Source organism: Phalaenopsis equestris, unplaced genomic scaffold (assembly GCF_001263595.1).
Source record: "Phalaenopsis equestris unplaced genomic scaffold, ASM126359v1 Scaffold000686, whole genome shotgun sequence".
Classification (NCBI taxonomy): Eukaryota; Viridiplantae; Streptophyta; class Magnoliopsida; order Asparagales; family Orchidaceae; genus Phalaenopsis; species Phalaenopsis equestris.
This window is the reverse complement of record NW_018165126.1, coordinates 136,863-150,775: the sequence shown is the minus strand read 5'-3', so window position 1 is coordinate 150,775 and position 13,913 is coordinate 136,863. Positions and strand designations below refer to the sequence as shown.

Here is a 13,913-nt window from a genome sequence, read left to right as displayed (position 1 = left end):
AGTTTCATTTTTTTCATGTATATAATATACCATAGGTTTATGCAGTATGACTTCCCAAAACAAGAGGAAGTGATTCAGTTTGTTATTGATGCCATCCAAGCTGAAGCTTTCAACCCAAAAACGCTTTTTTTCATTGGCACCTATACGATTGGTAAATTTATATCTGAACTTGCAGATATTTGTAATGAAATTAAACATTGTTTAGCATGTTAAGTTTGTGCACCAAGGGCATGTGCAAATTTACCGGTATTATATACATTTCACAGTAACGGTATGGAAGTTCATTACATTTTATAGTTTAGATGAAGACCAATGATTTTTGCGAATAAAGAGCTGGAGCAACAAGTGGATGAAATATTTTCATTTAATTGAAATTGACACACCAAGTGCCAATTTTTAATCTAAATAAATTTGTAGAAGTTATATTGAATTTATGTAAGACATTTTTTATTCAGTTCTTGACCCTCGTAAGCCACTTTGATCAAACTCTTTGATTCACACATCCAAGAGTTTAGCTTTTAATAGCAAATAGCAGACAAAAATAGATAGGTAAATTATGAATGGAATTTAGAAGGAAACAAATCTGGATGGATAAATATTAGGCTATCGAGTATCATAATTATAAAAATCTGATCATCGTATGTGCTAATTCTTAAAAATGTTATCATTGTTTGTCCATTACATTTGATTATATTTACACTTTTAAATATGTTTCTAAGTTACTGATATTCTCATTCCCCAGAGTAAAATAAAATTATAATAGAAGACATGTCATTTCTGTCCAGGAGGAAAAAAACTTGGCGAAATTACTGAATGTTTAGACGACTCAAAAAAAAAGAAAAAAAAAAGAAAAAGAAAAATGGATGATGGTTGTAGTAGTATTACCAAGGAAAAAGTATTCTATTATTTTGCTTGTTGAAAGTAGAAAATGAGAAAAAAAATATACAGTAACCTCAACTTTGGGGTAAATACATTCCAAGTCCGTGCATCAATGACAAAGCTTATCCCTGTTTTTCATTTAAACATTTTCATTTAAACATAACAAAGATAGATGTATAGCCATTTGGGGCAAATACATTCCTAGTCCGTGCATCAATAACAAAGCTTATCCCTGTTTTCCATTTAAACATAACAAATATAGATGTCTAGCCATTTGATAAGCTTTTCTTGACAAATTACATTCAATACTTGAGTATTATAGGATAAAACTTTGCTTGGAAAGGAACAAATTTTCATCACATAATAACTAACATTTATCCTGGTAAAATTTCTACGATAACCAAATGGCTCGAAGATAAAAACGTGTTACTTCCTGGCATGCAATGAAGCAACCTTCTTAAAGTAAAATCCATAATTTTTTAAGTTTAAGATGTGGGAAATGCAACTTCAAAATCAATTACTGACTTTATAAGGCGAAGGTATTTAAATATTCTTGTTTTCCATTTTAACCTGGCCCTTATTGAACATAGGAAAAGAGAAGTTGTTCATGGAGGTTGCAAGAACACTCAGAAGGAAATTATATGTTGGGGCTGGAAAGTTACATTTACTTCAGTGTTTGGGTTTGCCTGAGGAGGACATGCAGCTGTTCACAGCAAATGAGATGGAAAGCAACATCCATGTTGTGCCAATGTGGACCATAGCAAGCTTTAAACGAATGAAATACATATCTAACCAGTATTCGGTAAGCTATATTATTAGTCTTAGGATCATTGGTTTTGTACGTACCACATAATTCTTATATATATATATAACACGGAGGCAACTTTTGGTGTCAGTTATGTAAGTACAAAAGAATTGTGCAGTATGTATGTAAATATACATATATTTTTTTTGCATTTTTTTTTCGATTGGAAACAATGCATGATTGTTGAAATTTACTTATCTCACATATTTGTTGCTTAATTAGGATCGCTACAATCTCATAATTGCTTTCTCTCCCACTGGTTGGACATCTGGAAAGGGAGGAAGACACCTGGGAGAAAGTGGCAACAGGGTACCATCATCAGGTACTTTATTTTTTTACCTATCGTGTTTTTCAAGCAAACTATTCCATCATGCGGTATACTGAAATAGTGATCTTTCATTGCCATCTTATCATGCGAGTATTTTCTACCATATCTGCTAGGTAACCTTACAAAAAACAAAGAACATGATATTAACTTTATATTGTAACTACCTTTTTCGTGGTATGCAATGGCTATAAAATACTTTTACAGTTGTAATTTTATGCTTGCGGTTTATTTGCCTTAGACACAAGATATAGAAACTAAGAGTTATTCTAAAAAAATAACAACTTAAAATAATATTATAAATATGTTATTAAATATGCATTAAATGAGTGCTTAAATGAGTCATTAACAAGTTATTTATTAAGTATGAACTAATTTTACTCATGAAGTGATATCATTCCATGCTCTTAGAAGGTGTTTAGGAAGCGATTGTTGCGGGGAGATAGTTCTGGAATGGAGAGAGATGATAGGGCTGGTCGACTGTTTGTAAGGGGGGTAAGTGACTAAATTTGTTGTTGGACAGCATATTCAAGCGGTTTGTTTGCTGTCTAGATTGAAAAAATTGGCATAATAGCATAACAATGAAAACGGTGAAGGGCGATGACAAGGGGAATCTACCACCAGTTCCCGAGCAAGATACATACACAAACACTTACAAAAGGAAGAAGATACGACACTCTATAGAGCATAAAACAAAGAATAAAGTCTCAAAACACAAACACAATAGCTAATCTCCCAAAAATAGCAAAAACTCATACATAAGTTCCTAATAGCAAGAATCTTAATTAAAAATAACAAAATAGGAAGAGAAAGTTAGAAAAGATAAAAAATCTGCAAAATTTGAAATAGGACATGCTTGTGTTTGGTTCACCCATAATTTTAGGAAAACACAGAGTCTCGCATCTCATTTGCTTTGAACTCGGTTTCTTGTTACCCCACACACTTCTCACGTTATTTTTCCCAGGTTGGAGATGCTTCACCTTCTTTTTTGGAAGCTTCTAGAATCGATCTATGATCACTATAATAAAATCATTGTCTGTGTCTGAGGTAACTCCACTGTAAAATCTATGCTCATGTCTATTTCGTATAACTCTAAAATACATACATGTTTCCAAAGTTTTCCCTGATAGAATTATAAAATTTTGGAAAGAATTTTATTTCTCGCTAGCTTCAATGCATTACACCTTACTACATATACATACTAATGAAATGAAACAAAATAAGAATCACTCCAAAGTAAGAAAAAAATATAAAACGAAAATATCTAACAATAGTAATACAATCAATGAAATATATTCCAAGGATTCATTTATAATGCAGATTGACACTTTTCAATACTTCACCTCAAGTTGGGTTGTATATATTATACAAAGCAAACTGAGTTTAATTTACCTTGATTTACCCTTTGTAGTTTTTTGGTAAAAATATCAGCAGTCTGAAGTCATGTAGGAACAAATCTGAGCTGAATAATTCCATTATTAACATTTTCTGAGATGAAGTGTCGATCAATCTTGATGTGCTTTGTTTTGTCATGATGCATATAATTTTTGGCTATACTAATAATTGTTTGGCTATCATTGAATATTTTAATTATGTCTTTCACATCATCCTTGAGTTCCCTTAATAAACTTTGAATCTAGAGCACAATACTCTGATGAGACAACAACTTGTTTTTTTTTTCTTCATGTGATGTGATTGCCCCAAACATATGAGCAATATCTAGTGGTTTATTTTCTATCAATTATTTCTCCTGCCAACTAGCTTCTGTGTATATTCTCATAATTTTTAGATCTTTTGAAAATTAAACCATATCCAGGGGACATCTTCAAGTATCTTAGAATTTTGTTCACTACTTCCAAATGATATTCATTTGAGTTATTCATGTGCTTGCTTACTACACTGATTGTGTATGCAATATTAGGTTTTATATGTGATAGTAAAGTAGTTTTCTCACAAATCTTTAATATCTTTTTTTGTCAACTGGACTGCTTTCTTCACTTATGTTTAGTCTTTTGTTGGAATTTATAGGTTTACACCCAAGCATGCCAGTTTCACTTAATATGTCTAAAATGTACTTCTTTTTGGATATGACAATTCTCTCCTTAAACCGAGCCACCTCCATTCACAAAAAATATCGAAAATTCTTGATGTCCTTGATCTCAAATTATGTTGCAAACATTCCTTTTAGTTTTATAATTTCATTTGAATCATCACATGTTAAGTTAATACCTACATATACTATAAGAATAATAATTGTCTCTAGAATTGGATTGAACATGCATAGTATGATTAACTTGACATTGATCATATCCGTTCGTAATTACTATTTTAGCAAACCCGTAAAACAAAGTATGATGAGATTGCTTCAAGCCGTATAGGCACTTCTTCAACTTACAAACCAACCTGTTGTTTGACCTATTTTCCAAGCTTAGAGTTATAATCATGTAGACTTCATCAAGGTTGCCATTCAGGAAGTCATTTTTGACATCAAGTTGGTAGAAATGCTAATTTGATCTACTGTAAGAGAGAGCAAAACCTGAACCATATTTGTTCGACAATAGGTGCAAATGTTTCTTGATAGTTAATCTTTTATGACTGCGTGAAACCCTTGACAACTAGTCTGGCAGCCTACATGATTTTTTCGATGTGGTAACTCTGTAAGCTCCCATGAGTTATTCTTTTCTAAAGCCCAAATTCTTTCTCAACTGTCTGTTTCCATGAATTTTTATTAGAGCCTCTTGGATAGAGTTAGGAATCTGCACATTATCAAGGTTTGACACAAAAGCCCTGTATGAAGGTAGCAACTTCACATAGGCTACATATCTTTCAATTTGATGACCTTTCCTGTGTGTAATTCGTTGATTCAAGTTATCAACCATCTATGTAGGAGGACTTTGTTCTGGCTCTTGATTGACCCAAGTCTACATAGTGTCCTCTACATGCGAAGTGGTTCTTCTTCTGGTGTAGATATGAAATTCCGGATCATTGATGTTATGTTTAGGTGAGTAGAGGCAATTGAGATTTTTTTCTGTGATAGAGCTTGATTTTTCAAGTGAAGTTGGTTGAGGTGGAGTAGAGACAAGTGAAGCTTGTTGATGGGACATTATTTGATTCAGTTAAAGGAAAGTTGGCCAGAGTATCATAGAAAAATTCTCAAATCTGATGTTCCTTAGATTTCCTCCAAATTTTAGATTTGAGAAAATAGGATTGATTCTTGAAGAATGTGACATACATGAAGTTGTATATTTTTATTTTAGTTAGAGCAATATTTGTACCCTTTTTGATTGGATGAGTAATTGAGGAAAATACATCTGAGAGATTTGGGATTAAGTTTGGTGCAGTGTTGCTGATGGATGTGAACAAAGGTAGAACAAAAAAAACTCTTCAATAATAAGTCAGCAGAAAAGGAGTACATGTGTGGATATAATTCTATGAAAATATTATGGGAAATTTGAAAATTTAAGACTCGGCTAAGCATCCTATTGGTGAGGTATGTGGCTATAAGAATGACGTTCCCTCGAAAATGTTTAGACACATGATTAAATAATATAATGACATGGGCCACCTCATGTAAGTGTCTATTTATTTTTCGAGCCCCCATTTTATTGAGGAGTATCCACAAAAAAAACTTGCTAATACCATGCTTGGAAAGATAAGGGCTAAGAATAAAATTAAAATATTCCTCAGCATTATTAGTTTTAAAAATTTGAATTTTGCTTTGGAATTGAGTGATAATCATGAAATGAAAAAAATTGAAAAAGGTGTTTGTTTCAGTTTTTTCTTTCAAAAGGAATGTCAATGTTGTTATTGTGTGGTCATATATGAATGATATAAATTATCATGCTCTATGTATATTATTTACTTGTGAGGGTCCCCATATATTACTGCGAATTACAAAAAAATGGATGTGAAGGCTTGTGTTACTATTTGGAATATACTTGTGTGATATATTTTGCAAGTTGACAAGTTTCACACCGATAAAAATTAGATTTTTTAGTGATAAAAAACGTTAAAACATCTTCATGTATGCAAAATTTGGATGTTCAAGACCACAACAACTCAACATGATTTGACATTTAACTAACACAAAATTTGTATTGGACTGAGCAATAAAACTTAATGGATGACATTTTCTACTAATTAAATTATTTTTTTTGAGCAAGTGTAGACGATCATACATCTCACATTGCCAATCAACTTCTTCGAATTTACAACTTGAAAATCACAACACTTTTAATAAAATTTAGTTACACGTTTTAGGTCATGATGTTGATTGAGAGTAGGTTGCAACTAAATTTTGGAACATAAAAAACAGAGTAGATGTGAAGTTCCTTTGTTAATTCAATTGATCCAATTCCTACTACCGGTGAGAATGAATCATCAGATATTTGAACTGCGTAGTGACTGATACATGAGTTGTAGTTTTTGAAGATGTTGATGTCACTTGCCATATGATCTGAGGCTACGGAGTCAACTATCCAATGATTTAATTTATTGCTTTGTACACTAAAAGCTAGGAAAAGATGCCATGGTGTGCTAACAAGTTGATAGTTTATTTGACATAGGATTGTGATGCTTTTTCAGAACTAGAACTATTACTACATTTTCTAGAGTGCCTCGAAGGGGTTGATTTCTAAATTGTTTTTGGAAGACATGACGTGGACATAAGTCTTAGGCTCGAATTTGGATGTGACTTCTAGGGAAGAATATTGTAAGGCCATGTCGTGCTTGTCCATGATAATATTGTGAAGCTCGATATGTAGACCTATTGCTCGAATGAATGCAAGAGGAGGATCCTTAGGTCGACTACCTGGTTGGATGAGCACATAAGCTGGAGGGAGGGTACTCGACGAAAGATGATTTGGCCTTTTTCAAGCCAGCGATCCGTGAAATGTCGGCTAGAGCAAGACAAATTGACGAAAAAGGCCTAATCATTCACTGATTTAACTTGGTGATTTAGCCAACGACGGCTAATCAAAGAGGGAATAGTCTTACGATCTACTCGGTTCTGAATAAACAGAAAGGGGCATTCTGTTTGAGCGGAATAGACAAATCAACAGGACGGAGCATTCTGTTTGAGTGGAAGAGCCGGACACCAAGCCCTACCAACGATATCGAGCGGAAGAGTTGGAGACTAAGCAGTGACCTTGCACATACGAGAGGAGACAACTCATAAGTACATGATCGTCGAACAACAGCGTCAGATATTTCTCCGGATCCGTCGTCTTCAATGATGGTGCTTCGTGGATAGAGCAATCATTGGAGTGAAGGAAGAAACGAGTCAAACACACAGACGAGAAGGACGAAATGGAAGCGATGAGCAAGGTGTTCGAAGTCGTCGTTGTAGATGCTTTTGGATTTCCCTCAAATTCTCGATGCATGAGGAAAAGCGGCCTTGACGCAGAGAATGCCTGATGATTTCAGAGGACGAAAGAGACTAAGCCCTTGAACGATAACAAAAGATTTCTTGGCAGCCACCAATACGATAAACTGTTACTCATGACATTTGACAACTCTCTTAATAGCAGCTGCTCATTTTCTAGTATCAACTCTTTAGACTCATCATCTTCTAGAACAACTAATGTTAGTTTTGTTGTAGTTCCACTCATGGGCTCAACTTGAGTCATTGGCATCTCTTTATCGTTGATTGCAAGTTAATACTCCTTTTTGACATCTTCATTCTCTCATTAACATTGTTTATTTTTTCAAATGTTAAAGACTCAATGAAATACATCATTCTACTATTTGGGAAATTTGATGCAATGTGCTCAAAGTCATGACACTTGAAACACTTCATGGCTGGAATAAATTTGAGTGTTGGTGGCATGCACCTTATCTCCACTATAGATTTGTCCCTCAGGCAACTCAGTTTGGATGTTCAACTGAATGTACTCTCTTTGCCTGTTCTTGGGATTGAAATTTACCTGTAAAGGGTGATGAAAATGTTATTTCTAGACCTTCAAAATGGGGATCTGTACATCAAGCAGGGACCAAAACTGCTGCAGCTGCACCACATTAATGATAGTTAGTTTTAGTTATATGATGCACGATCATTTCTAATGAAGGAGCTATGTAGTGCCATGCACTTATCGAATATGGACTTATACTTGTCGCATACGACATGAAAATGTCTGATTGATATAATATTTTAAGAAGTGAGATATGCATATGACACGGGTGTTGGACACATGTCTTAATTTAATGAATTAAAAATTTCTAAAAAATTACTTTTAAAACTAATATTAAAAAATATATATTTTTTAATGTAAAATTTATGGAAGATATGCATGCACACCACTCATTTTAGATGTATTTATTTATATTGTTTAAATTTGTGCAATTTGAGCCACACCCCAGTGCAGTTATGAAGAAAAATGATTTGAGGCATAGACTAGCGGCTCGGGCAAGGGATATGCCTCACATTGGTTGATGCGCAACCTCAATTTTGCTAAGAGGCTCCGCTCCTGCGCTTAGTTTTTTTTTTCTCCAATATTAGATGGTCCAAATACAAATAGAGATGTGCAAGAACTCTCCTCTCTCTAATCAAGCTTCCCAACATCTCCTGTTGCTTTTTACTACCTGTATCACCACCACTGCATCTGCCGTTAGATCATCGTTGCTGCTTTTCGCTAGCAGCGCCATCGTTGTTTGTTTCTTTCATTACAACAATCGCCCCCTTCTGTTGTTTATAGCCGCCTATTGCTCCTGTTTCCATCGTTGTTTATTACTATTGTTGCTACCACCATCGTCAACAGCTATTGCTGCCTCCATCATTGCTTGTTTCTTTGACTTTTGATTATTTATTTTACACGAGGCTCTTCAGTTGGGCAGAAGATTGGTCCAGCCTCCTTGCTGGACAAGACTGACCATGTTTCATTAGGGGGGGGGGGGGTTTGCCCCCCCCTTTTCCGCCCCTACCTTCCCTATTTTTCCACAATTTCCCTTCCCAATCTATGAATTCCTAAGCACGCTTCATTTCAACTTTTCTTCTTTTCTATCCCCTATTCTTTATTTCTTACCTATTCTTCTACTTGCCTAGTCTGTCTATTAATTTCTCTTATTTATAGATGTTGTTTGTGGAGGGCTAATATGTTTTGGATGATTCCATATTTCTATTTGCTGCCTTTGATACTTTCTTCCTGCCGGTCGTTGCGTTATATCTTTGACTTCAACATTGTCGCAGTCACCCGCCCGTGCTTTCAAACTACCGCGGATCCCGTCGGCTTCTCTCAGCAACTGTCACACTCTCTCTTCCCGACACCTACAAGCTAGTCGTCCACTTTTCTGCGCCTTCCTTGCCCATCACCGACCACTCCTGCCTCTTCCAGTAGGTCACTGATCCCTCAAGCTTCTCCCAATAGCCACCGTACTCCCTGCCCGTCTCCTCCCAGTCGGTCGCTACATTCCAGGCTCCTTCAACAGGCCACCGATCACCTTTCCTGTGCCTCCAGCAGATTGCCTGACACCTGCTATCCCTCCAACACCCCACCACTTGCTGCTAGCTATCAGTCAGTCCTCCAGCAGCTCCCTCCACTGGCTGGTTCTGTCACATTTGAAACAGTAGGGTTTCTCAATCTTTGATTAAAATTACTTTCCAAATTCTGTTATTACCCCAATAAACAGAAAAAAAATGTAGCGTGATTTAAAGGTTCATTCTTAGGGCAACTTTCAACATCATGACCAAATGAAGGGCATGATTTGCAAAATTAGATTTCCATTCATAAACAACTTGTTGTTGAATATCATGCCCATTTAGATTGAGAGTAATAAATTCAGGAAACATAAAATCAACATTGACTTGTATATTAGTGCGAGCATAGGTCGATCTTGAACATTTTGCTGTTAAAGAATCAACAACAAGAGGTATGCCTAATTTACTAGTAATCATAGAGATTCCGTTAACGGACCAACAACATAAAGGTAAATTAGGCAATCAAACCCATAGAGGAATATCTTTAAATTTTTCCTCAATGGGCTTATGATATGTTGATAATTTGGCTATGGATGTTATTTGTATTTTTGTGTTTTATATAATAAATTATACTTTGAGGAAGGTTTTATACTATTTTTGTATGTTCTAGTAGGAAAGGGGACAAGCGAGAATCAAATTGTAGGAGTAAATGTTGTGTCTGGCACCTAGGCGTCGAACCAGTGGCGCCTAGGCGCCAGTCTCTTCCTAAATGAAACACAAACTTGAGAAGACAGAAAGGTGGCGCCGCATAAGCGCCTAAGCGCTGCCACAGACACCTAAGCACCACAATAGTGGCGCCATGGCGCTGGTCTCTCATGAAAAGTTCTTCAAATGAGTGGTGCCTAGGCGTCAGAACCCTAAATTTGATAGTTTTGGCAGTTCTAATTTGAATGAAAGGGAAGAAATATTAAATGCATAAAGATGAATATATGGGGGGATTTTTCACCATTTTTCTTCTGGCAGTGCTAGAGGGAGAATTCTGGAGAAGAATACCACACAAGTTGCAAGGAGATTAAGAGAGAAGAAAAGAGAGTGTTTGTGAGGATTGAGAGACTTTATTGCTTACTATTGAAGACATCTTCATCTTGCTTTATTGTGAAGGAGATAAGTACAATTAAGTTGTATTTTCTTTATGATTTTTTTGGAAAGATTGTTTTTTTTGTTTATTCATACCACTAAGTTGGTTTTGATGAAAATTGCCATGAATAGTGAGTAGTTTACTTGCTTCGTTATTTAATTATGATGGTGATTGGATAGGACTAAGAGTTTGAATTTGTTTGACTTGATTTGTTTCAGAGCGTGTTGTGTTAACTTGTGAACTTAATTTACCTTCTGCCTGGCCATTGGATTGTTAAAACCTTTAGTGAATGCTGAGATTTGGAAGGATTCTTTATGGAACAAAAAAGTTAACCATTTAAACTTAATGGAATATGGATTTAAGCAATCTTTGGGAGATATTTTCTTATGGGTTGATCAAGAGTTTTAGAGAACTGAGATTGAGATCGCTAATTTTCTTTAGTCCACCAGAAGGGGATAAGGAAAAATTTTTCTCTTGCTTGACACTATTTTTGAATCTACTCTTTAATTCTATCCATTACTTGATTAATTAAAGAGAGCAATTTTTAACACTTGAATTTTCTAAAAGAATCTTTTTGCTTGCTAGGATAGCATTGCAAATTATACTCTTCATGCTTAAGCTGAGAATCGTAGGCTAGACATTTCCTTAGAATTTATCTCATTCCTTGTGGGATCGACAACTAGACTCAAACCCTGATATTATTGATACGCCACCATACTTGCATGAGCAGCTCGTTCTTTGTAGCACTCATGCATTCCATGTTTTTGATTGCGGCGGTTAGGCGTCGGTGGTAGCGCTTAAGCGCCCATGATCGGCACCACTTTTCGGTCTTCTCGAGTTTGTGCTTTATTTAGGAAGAGACTGGTGCCTAGGCACCATTGATTTGGCGTCTAGGCTCTCAACACAACATTTGCTTCTTCTTTTCCTACAATTCGATCCGGTTCGATTCCCGTTCGCCCCCTTTCTTGCTACAATTTACAAAAACAACATAAAAACTTCGTAAAATGAATTCATATAAAATACAAAAATACAAATAACATCCATGGCCAAATTATCAACATATCAGCTTAAAATCAGAAGACCTCTTGAGGAAAAGCAGTTTACCATAGATGAACCATGGAGCACTAGACTGAACCATTTCCACATATTCCTCTAAAGAGCCTTTGAGTTTCTAGATTTTACCAAACATTTGCAAAAGATTTTTGTAGAAAGGACCTTTCCCCAAAGAGTAACCAACAAGAGCCAAACTCTATTGTTTAGATCCCTCTTGAATTTCCTCATTCGAGAAAGAGAATTTATCTCCCAACTCCCAAGTAAGGACAGTAAGATAAATTAAAACAAGAAGCATTAGAGTTATAATTAGAAACCGAATTCCTCTAGTTCAAGGACAGATAATGCCCTTGAGAAAAAAAATTGAAGAGGGGAGAGGAAGAAAAGAGCTATGATCCATAAAGAAAAAAAATCCAAGAAAGCAAAATAAACTTGAAAACAAAAAGAAAAAAAGAAAACCTAGAAGAGAACGAAGAAAAACAAATAAGAAAGCAAATAACCAGATCAAGGGAAGAAAACACCTATAAACAAAACCCTAAACACTCTCGAGTCTCCAGAAACTTCAGAGAAAACAAAAGATCCACAAAGAAACCCTAAACACACTACACATAAGAGGGAAAATTCTGAAAAGGAAGAAACATTAAGAAAGAGATAGTGAGTTTGATTGAAGGACGCGATTGGTTCATTTTTATAACCAACTTTTGCAGAAATATTTATAATATTCATTTCACGGCTGGATACCAAAACTCAGCATTAGTAATGCTGATAACAAGCCGAGTTCCAGTGAGTTTGTTTCTTCTCTAGATCAATTTAATTCTGAATGATGCTAGCTCAACTCTAAATGATCCAATTTCAGGTCCTCTTGAAATCAATTTTAATTTGGGCTTGGAAGTGAGTGCTTATTTGGATCACATTTTTATTGTTTTTAAAAACCTATTTATTTATCATGTTATTTTATATGTTTTTATCTTTTATTTCTAAACATAAATTATCGTATTTTAAAAACGCTCAAAATAATTGTTTAATTAGGTGTTAATTGACACATATTGTTAACAAACTAATCTTAGAAAGTCCATCTTATTCATGTTGAAATCATTTATGCTCTTATTGAGTGATTGGATTGCCTAACATTCCTTAAATTTCACTACTTTTCCATGCCTCCATATTGATACACCTCATTTTGTGAAATTACTTTAGCTGCATTTTGTTCATCACTTCATATCTACTTCATTGAGATGATTTCTCAAAGTAATCTTTACTTCCTTCAACTCTATAACAAATAATGAATTAAAGCTAACTAATCGAATGATATTGAATGTATTATTTCATCTTCATCTGAAAGCTCGGTATGTTCTTCTTACATCTGAACCAAAAAAAAAAAAAAAAAAAAGAAAATTTATCTGAGAATTCTTTGCTACGAAATTTTCAGGTATGAAGTCCCATACAGCGAGCATTGCAGCTTTACAGAGCTAAAAGAATTTGTTCGATTTATATCCCCTGAGAACATAATCCCGAGCGTGAACAATGACGGCCCTGAATCTGTCGATACTATGTTGGCTCTCCTCTTGTCTGATTCATAGTAAGCAATCATCTCCCCAGCCTAAACCTCTCCTTGCTTCCTTTCATTACATGATTGGCGGATCTCCCAAAAGAACAAACAAGCTTTGGTTTTTGTGCAAATTTGCCAGAATAGAATTTAGGGGGTTCGCTTGTCTGAATAACAAGTTAGTGGTTTCTGAGTAATATTTATAAGTGAACTCTTATGTGGAGGAATTTGGGGGAAATTATTTTTAAACACTCTAAACACAAAAAAAATGTTATTTTGAGTGTTTTCAAAAATATGTTAATTTGTTTTTAAAAATAAAAAATACACATAATAAACATGTTTTTAAAAATAAAAAAATAACAAAAATGAAAAAAAAATAAATACAAATAAATCCTAATTATTGGAGCAGTTAGATGAAAAAAAAAAATACAAATAAATCCTAATTATTGGAGCAGTTAGATTAATGTATTGAGAATGGGCATTTCTTAAAAACTTTGCTATTTATAATGTCGATTTCTCATTGTTTGATTGAGTGCATAAAATGTGACCGATATATGGTAATTGGGATTAAGTATATATCATATAAATTTTATGTATTATTAAATATATTCACATGAAAAAAATACTAGTTGGAATAAAATATTGAAATTAAAAATGAAAATAAATATTGATTAAATGTTTAATTTAATTTTCCAAAATTCAATAATGTTATGTGATTAGAAATGAACCAACATGTCCATGTAATGCATTCGTAAGTTA

The 13,913-nt window shown here is 34.5% G+C and overlaps 1 protein-coding gene across 1 annotated transcript in view; it reads left to right on the top strand.

Moving 5' to 3' along the window:
• Positions 1 to 13,402, top strand: part of LOC110030243 — a 34,956-nt gene extending 21,554 nt beyond the window's left edge. Inside the window, 5 exon segments of the mRNA XM_020732863.1 lie at positions 46 to 151; positions 1,470 to 1,681; positions 1,907 to 1,961; positions 1,964 to 2,006; positions 13,038 to 13,402. Of these exon segments, the coding sequence (XP_020588522.1) occupies positions 46 to 151; positions 1,470 to 1,681; positions 1,907 to 1,961; positions 1,964 to 2,006; positions 13,038 to 13,188 (567 nt within the window). The 3' untranslated portion in view covers positions 13,189 to 13,402.
• The last annotated feature ends 511 nt before the right edge of the window (positions 13,403 to 13,913 follow it).